At 44.5% G+C, this 8521-nt stretch overlaps 1 protein-coding gene across 6 annotated transcripts in view; it reads right to left on the bottom strand.

Moving 5' to 3' along the window:
• The window catches only part of LOC110502230 (serum response factor), a 60850-nt gene extending 56639 nt beyond the window's left edge, over positions 1–4211 (bottom strand). For 2 of the 6 annotated variants that reach the window (XM_021580100.2, XM_021580103.2), the window contains exon 1: positions 3091–4206. In XM_021580100.2, the coding sequence (XP_021435775.1) occupies positions 3091–3723 (633 nt within the window). In that variant the 5' untranslated portion in view covers positions 3724–4206. Of the gene's footprint in view, positions 1–3090 lie in introns of all 6 variants that reach the window. The other 4 variants (XM_036960117.1, XM_021580101.2, XM_021580102.2 and 1 more) reach the window with 4 other exon arrangements.
• Between the last annotated feature and the right edge of the window lie 4310 nt (positions 4212–8521).

Raw genomic sequence — 8521 nt, forward strand, 5'->3', positions numbered from 1 at the left:
GATATGTTGGCATGACTGCCATATTGCATCTCCATCCCAAAGCCTTTGCTTGGAAGTGTACTCCAGACTGTCAAGAACCTTGACCGCATCCAGGCCAAGGTGGCAAGACACAGTATTGATGACACCATAGGCCTTGTTGATCTCTGCACCAGACAGGATTCTCTCGCCAGCATACTTGGGGTCCAACATGTACGCTGCGGCATGTATGGGCTTCAGACAGAAGTCTTCACGCTTCTTGATGCATTTCAGAGCTGCAGATTCCTCTTCTTGGAGCAACAGTGTAAGGGGCATCGAAGTACAGATTTCTTCTCTTACATCTGCAAGCAGAGTCTGGACATCAGACGGGGTGGCATTGTCTACCTCAATCCGCGCAATGGCTACTGCTATAGGTTTCAGGATTTTCAGGCTGCTTACCACTCTCTCCCAAAATACATAATCTAGGAGGATCCTCTTGATGGGGCCCTCCATAATCGGCAGACTGATATGGCCATTTATTGGAGACTCCTTCCCCTCCAGGAGACTGTCAAACATATTGACAACACCACCTCAACGGGTGTTGCTGGGCAGCTTCAATGTGGTGCTCTTATTCTTCTCACTTTGCTTGGTGAGGTAGATTGCTGCTATTACTTGATAACCCTGCTAAATGCTCTACAGTTGTGCATTTGGTTTTCTAACTTAGTCATTAGTTATCTAAGTGGTTAGCTTCTTGCAATCAAGCTCTTCTTGGTAACAGCAGAGAATCCCGCCAACTGGATCAAGAGACTTGCGGTCTAATATTTGTTGTGTGTGTGCAGCAAACTGTCAGTAGCATTTATAAGTCACTTTATGAGCTGGGATGTCTGCCCTGCAAACAGTTTGTCAGAGAGTGCTATGGGATTTTATATGTACTTATTGTGCCCCTTGTGTTCAGTGCCGGTATTACATAATATCCCAGGATGGCACATGGTTGACATGACAATCTGGATACCGCCCAAGCCTAGTATACACACAGCTTGAAACTAATGTCTGCAAAATCGTTTAAAATCAGTAGAGGCTGCTGAGGGGAGGACGGCTCATAATAATGTCTGGAACGGAGCGAATAGAATGGAAACCATGTATTTGATACCATTCCACTCCAGCCATTACCACAAGCTATCCTCCCCAATTAAGGTGCCACCAACTAGAGGTCGACCGATTATGATTTTTTAATGCCGATACCGATTATTGGATGACCCAAAAAGCCGATACCGATTAATCAGACGATTTTTTTAAAATGTATTTGTAATAATGACCATTTCAACAATACTGAATGAACACTTATTTTAACTTAATATAATACATCAATAAAATCAATTTAGCCTCAAGTAAATAATGAAACATGTTCAATTTGGTTTAAATAATGCAAAAACAAAGTGTTGGAGAAGAAAGTAAAAGTGCAATATGTGCCATGTAAGAAAGCTAACGTTTCAGTTCCTTGCTCAGAACATGAGAACATATGAAAGCTGATGGTTCCTTTTAAAATGAGTCTTCAATATTCCCAGGTAAGAGGTTTTAGGTTGTAGTTATTATAGGAATTATAGGACTATTTCCCTCTGTACCATTTGTATTTCATTAACCTTTGACTATTAGATGTTCTTATAGGCACTTTAGTATTGCCAGTGTAACAGTATAGCTTCCGTCCCTCTCCTCGCTCCTCCCTGGGCTCGAACCAGCAACACAACGACAACAGCCACCATCGAAGCAGCGTTACCCATGCAGAGCAAGGGGACCAACTACTAGAAGGCTCAGAGCGAGTGACGTTTGAAACACTATTAGCGCGCGCTAACTAGCCATTTCACTTCACGTCACACCAGCCTCATCTCGGGAGTTGATAGGCTTGAAGTCATAAACAGCGCAATGCTTGAAGCACAACGAAGAGCTGCTGGCAAAATGCACAAAAGTGCTGTTTGAATGAATGTTTACGCGCCTGCTTCTGCCTACCACCACTCAGTCAGATACTTGTATGCTCAGTCAGATTATATGCAATGCAGGACACGCTAGATAATATCTAGTAATATCATCAACCATGTGTAGTTAACTAGTGATTATGATCGATTGTTTTTATAAGATAAGATTAATGCTAGCTAGCAACTTACCTTGGCTTACTGCATTCGCGTATTTATTTTACCTTTATTTAACTAGGCAAGTCAGTTAAGAACAAATTCTTATTTTCAATGACGGCCTAGGAACAGTGGGTTAACTGCCTGTTCAGGGGCAGAACGACAGATTTTTACCTTGTCAGCTCGGGGATATAACTTGCAACCTTTCGGTTACTAGTCCAACGCTCTAACCACTAGGCTACCCTGCCGCATAACAGGCAGTCTCCTTGTGGAGTGCAACGAGAGAGAGGCAGGTCGTTATTGCGTTGGACTAGTTAACTGTAAGGTTGCAAGATTGGATCCCCCGAGCTGACGTTCTGCCCCTGAACAAGGCAGTTAACCCACCGTTCCTAGGCCGACATGGAAAATAAGAATGTGTTCTTAACTGACTTGCCTAGTTAAATAAAAAGGTATATATAAAAAATATTTAAAAAATAACGTTTTTTTTTTTATTAAAAAAATAAATAATAATTAAATCAGCGCCCAAAAATACCGATTTCCGATTTTCAAGTTTTCATAACATGGCCCTAATTAAATCGGCCATTCTGATTTGTCGGTTGACCTCTCCCACCAACCTCCTGTGGTGAAAATGTTCCTTACAAGCCAGAATGCTTAATAATATTGCATTTTAACTTACTCTACCGGTTGAAGGTGTGGTTTGTCCTTCAGCTGCTTGAAATGAGATAAAATATCCACAGGAAAGTATTGTTTACTAGACTTTTTAGAGAGCCTGTAGATATGGTTCAGTTCAACAAGGTAAAATTAGTTTCATATTGGATAAATCGGTTCTCTCGTCAAAGCTATGGAACCAAGCATGCCATGACAATGAATATTTTATATTCTGAATCAGGGGAGGATGAAGAACAATTAACTTTTTTTACAACATTGAAATCCAAATTAAACATTTAAAATTCACATCAATTGTCACGTGTGATGAGATGCAACAGCTGGAAATTTCACTGTGATTACTCACCTTCTTCATTATGCCTGTCTTCCTCTTGCTAAAAGTTGTGTATCGTCTCAACTTGTTGTCGATAAATTCCATTTTTATCTTTACACGTCCACGTGTCTTCTTCCCCGGTTTTGCGCCAGCAACACCTCCGGGGACTAAACCATAAGCCCCCGGTGGTACCCCAGTCCCCTTCCCTGTCACCGCAGCCTCCATCTCCAGTCTCTCCCGCTTTACACCTCTTCTGTTGTCTCTGATTGATCCCATCATGTCGTCATCATCCCCCGAGTCCGAATCAGCGTCTGACCCACTGCATCCCATGGGCGCACACTTTTTGTCTGGGTCGTACCGGCTCCCTCCGTGAACCCCAACTCCCGTATTCAGACTTCCGATGCCTCCCTGGCCGGCGGTCTGTAGAGTCGTCAGTCCCGTCCCGCTCACTGGTCTTGCCCCACCTCTTGGACCCACTTCTGGACCGTTGCCCCCCAACATCCCAACCGCACCGGTGCTGTCGCTGACCCCAGTTGTCGTCTGCACTGCTCTGACCAACACGGGGCGAATTCCACTCCCAATAACCACAGAACCGTGACCTGTGTTACCACTGACATACGCTGATCCGTTTCCAGATGGTGCTGATCCAGCCTGGCTTGGTAACATTCTATTTAGAGGACCCGGTCTCTGAAATCGCCAGCCGACTGCTGGAGCGCGTGTGTTAGTAAAATTACGGCACAGCTCATGCAACCCAACCACCCAAAAGGTAAACAAGCAGAGAAAATGAGGACATTGCGAAATTGGCGTCTGTTTGAAACCACCAGCGTAAACTTTAAAAAGTGATGCTGCCCCTAGGACTCTTCAGCCCGGTCCAGCTTGGCTCAACCTTCTCAATTTCCAAAACTCCGAGCAATTTCTCTAAAAGGAAAAAGCTTAGAGCGCATTAGTTATTACTCCGCCATGTCATGTAGTTCACACCTTAAACGCTTTAAGTGTCATCGGTATCCGCCTTCAATGCACAAACGCTGCAAATATTTAATCGAATATCACGCAGTATTTTCGCCGTGCATTTGCACACAAACCTGATGCCGTTTGAAATAATGTATCAGATAGTGGACTAATATTACAACCCAAGAACTACTTTCCTCCTTATAAAGAGATACAATGTTTCCTTTTATGGAGTTGTCTCTCCTTATTTGGCGAGTCAAAGCGTCGTCTACGGATTGGCCGATGAGGATCTCAGTAGAGCTACCATTGGTCAATATAGCATGTTTATTAGAATAAATACCAAAATGGTTGCGCTGTACACGACGTCAATGTGGTCATGCGTTGAGATATTGAAATATCAAAACATGCATGCCCTCAAAGCAGCATAGTATTTAATTTGTATCAAGACAGTAAATTAAAGGGTATAATAAACGTGTTATAGACGATAATAAAAGTGTTGTGCCTAAGAACAGGATAGTGGGTTTTAGAATTTACTACATTTATCATAGCTAAATAAATGGTGGTACTATCTAAAATATCACATTTAGAAAATAATTCAAAAGCAGATTGAATCGGAACATTACATGTTCCAAATTTTGATAAATACTTTATCTGATGGTAATAGCCTAAATAATTTTGCTATAATCTTGTTAGAATGAGCGATATTGGATGTTGTTAAATACTTAGTAATAACATTTTATAACTTTACATATTAGAGGTAATTAACACTCCCCCTTTATCAAATCACCTTCAATCAAGGGCCATGGACAACAAGCCCAGTAGATCATTGTAGAATAAATCAGGCCAATCAAGGGTCAATGTCATCATTAATCATAAGCAGTAGGCCTACATATCACAGGCAACACAATATTGGGAGCACAGTAGGATCACAGTATTACACCTAAATATCCTCAATACCTATGCAAATACGCAATGGAAAAAGTATTCGTAAGCATGAGTCCAACTAGCTCTCCCATATCAGTACCCCCCCCCCCACAGATTTGTTTTCTATATTTTTTTTTAGGATAAAGTTTGTACACAAATCAAATCAAATCAAATGTTATTTGTCACATACACATGGTTAGCAGATGTTAATGCGAGTGTAGCGAAATGCTTGTGCTTCTAGTTCCGACAATGCAGTAATAACCAACAAGTAATCTAGCTAACAATTCCAAAACTACTACCTTATACACACAAGTGTAAGGGGATAAAGAATATGTACATAAAGATATATGAGTGAGTGATGGTACAGAGCGGCATAGGCAAGATACAGTAGATGGTATTGAGTGCAGTATATACATATGAGATGAGTATGTAAACAAAGTGGCACAGTTAAAGTGGCTAGTGATACATGTATTACATAAAGATGCAGTAGATGATATAGAGTACAGTATATACATATACATATGAGATGAATAATGTAGGGTATGTAAACATTATATTAGGTAGCATTGTTTAAAGTGGCTAGTGATATATTTTACATAATTTCCCATCAATTCCCATTATTAAAGTGGCTGGAGTTGAGTCAGTGTGTTGGCAGCAGCCACTCAATGTTAGTGGTGGCTGTTTAACAGTCTGATGGCCTTGAGATAGAAGCTGTTTTTCAGTCTCTCGGTCCCAGCTTTGATGCACCTGTACTGACCTTGCCTTCTGGATGATAGCGGGGTGAACATGCAGTGGCTCGGGTGGTTGTTGTCCTTGATGATCTTAATGGCCTTCCTTTGACATCGGGTGGTGTAGGTGTCCTGGAGGGCAGGTAGTTTGCCCCCGGTGATGCGTTGTGCAGACCTCACTACCCTCTGGAGAGCCTTACGGTTGTGGGCGGAGCAGTTGCCGTACCAGGCGGTGATACAGCCCGCCAGGATGCTCTCGATTGTGCATCTGTAGAAGTTTGTGAGTGCTTTTGGTGACAAGCAGAATTTCTTCAGCCTCCTGAGGTTGAAGAGGCGCTGCTGCGCCTTCTTCACGATGCTGTCTGTGTGGGTGGACCAATTCAGTTTGTCTGTGATGTGTACGCTGAGGAACTTAAAACTTACTACCCTCTCCACTACTGTTCCATCAATGTGGATAGGGGGGTGTTCCCTCTGCTGTTTCCTGAAGTCCACAATCATCTCCTTAGTTTTGTTGACGTTGAGTGTGAGGTTATTTTCCTGACACCACACTCCGAGGGCCCTCACCTCCTCCCTGTAGGCCGTCTCGTCGTTGTTGGTAATCAAGCCTACCACTGTTGTGTCGTCCGCAAACTTGATGATTGAGTTGGAGGCGTGCGTGTCTCTATACTGACGCGTAGCTTGTTTGATTGCCTTGCGGAGGGAATAGTTACACTGTTTGTATTCGGTCATGTTTCCGGTCACCTTGCCCTGATTAAAAGCAGTGGTTTGGGCTTTCAGTTTCACACGAATGCTGCCATCAATCCACAGTTTCTGGTTTGGGAATGTTTTAAGCGTTGCTGTGGGAACGACATCTTCAACGCACATTCTAATGAACTCGCTCACCGAATCAGCGTATTCGTCAATGTTGTTGTCTGACGCAATAGGTCCACACCTACTCATTCAAGGGTTTTTCTTTATTTTTACTATTTTCCACATTGTAGAATAATAGGGTGGACATCAAAACTATGAAATAACATATATGGAATCATGTAGTAACCAAAAAAAGTGTTAAACCTCCCGTTGTCCTCCTATTATGCCTACCACACAGTGTTCCCCCGGGTCACCCTGTCCCGTCTTGGCTAAAAGCCCAGTGGGCACAAGTGTGACATTATGCGTGTGAACAGCCTTTGCAGATGTATTTCTTACACCTGCAGCACGCGGTGTGTGTCTTGGCGTCCTTCTTGGGTGGGCAGAGCTGACACGTCTTTCTCTTACTCGCCCCCGGCGGGGCGGCTGGGGCGTCGGCCGGGCCAGCGGCTTGCTCCCGGGCTTGCGGACGAGCCTTGGCGGTGGCACTCTGTAGGACTTTGACAAGTGCGGACGCGGCTTGGGTGCGGGGGAGACGCTGCATTCTTTGGATCAAGGCCTAAAGAGTGCCTTTCCGAGCTGCTCCAGGAACACCCTCCTCTTGTTCCGCTTCCCAGGCATCCAGTCGGGCTTGATCTCTCGCCATATGACAAAGGCGTTGTAGGAGGACACGTCGAGGATGTTGTGGAAGATAACCAGGGGCCAGTGGGCGGTCATCCGTCTGTAGCTGTAGGTCCCGACCACCTTGTCTAGGTTGTCCACGCCGCCCTTGTTGCAGTTGTAGTCTAGGATGAGGGCCGGCTTCCGGTCGCGGCGATCGCTAACGTCGGGCTCCGTGTGCAGCGTGCTCAGAAGTAGCATGTTCTTATTTCTCTTTGCCAGGTAGGACACTAGAGTGGCGGTGGGCGTGAAGGCAAACCTGGAGGACGAGACCTGTCTGCCCTTTGACTGGAGCAACGCGGGAGGAAGCTCGGGCTTGTTCTTTCGCACCGTGCCGACCATGGTGAGGTTCCTCTCGAGGAGCCGCTGCCCGAGTCCGTAGGAGGTGAAGAAATTGGCTCTGAGCCACACAGACACGGGGAATCAACTCGTAACGCTGCCCGGGGTCACTCTGACCCGTCGAGACAACGGGAAGGTTAAACAAATCAAAATATATTTTAGATTCTTCATAGTCGCCACCCTTTGCCTTGATGGCAGTTTGCACACTCTTGGTATTCTCTCAACCAGCTTACATGTGGTAGTCACATGAATGCATTTCAATTAACAGGTGGAAATGCATTTCTGAAAGTTAATTTGTGGAATTTCTTTCCTTGTAAATGCGTTTGAGCCAATCAGTTGTATTGTGACAAGGTAGGGGTGGTATACAGACGATACAGCTTTGCACACTCTTGGCATTCTCTCAACCAGCTTCATGAGGAATGCTTTTACAACAGTCTTGAAGGAGTTCCCACAATGCTGAGCACTTGTTGGCTGCTTTTCCTTCACTCTGCAGTCTAACTCATCGCAAACCATCTCAATTAGGTTGAGGTCATGTCATTGTGGTGGCCAGGACATCTGATGCAGCACTCCATCACTCTCCTTCTTGGTCAAATAGCCCTTACACAGCCCGGAGGTGTGTTGGGTCATTGTCCTGTTGAAAAAAAAAAATGATAGTCCCATTAAGCGCAAACCAGATAGAATGGCATATCGCTGCAGAACGCTTTGTTAGCCATGCTGGTTAAGTGTGCCTTGAATTCTAAATAAATCACAGACAGTGGCACAAGCAAATCACCCCCACACCATCACACCTCCTCCATGCTTCACGGTGGGAACCACACATGTGGAGATCATCCGATCACCTACTCTGCGTCTCACAAAGACACAGCGGTTGGAACCAAAAATCTCTAATTTGGACTCGTCAGACCAAGGACAGATTTCCAGCAGTCTAATGTCCATTGCTCGTGTTTCTTGGGCCAAGTAAGTCTCTTATTATTGGTGTCCTTTAGTAGTTTTTTTTGTTGCAGCAATTCGACCATGAA

This window comes from Oncorhynchus mykiss, chromosome 23 (genome assembly GCF_013265735.2).
Source record: "Oncorhynchus mykiss isolate Arlee chromosome 23, USDA_OmykA_1.1, whole genome shotgun sequence".
NCBI classification, from domain to species: domain Eukaryota; kingdom Metazoa; phylum Chordata; class Actinopteri; order Salmoniformes; family Salmonidae; genus Oncorhynchus; species Oncorhynchus mykiss.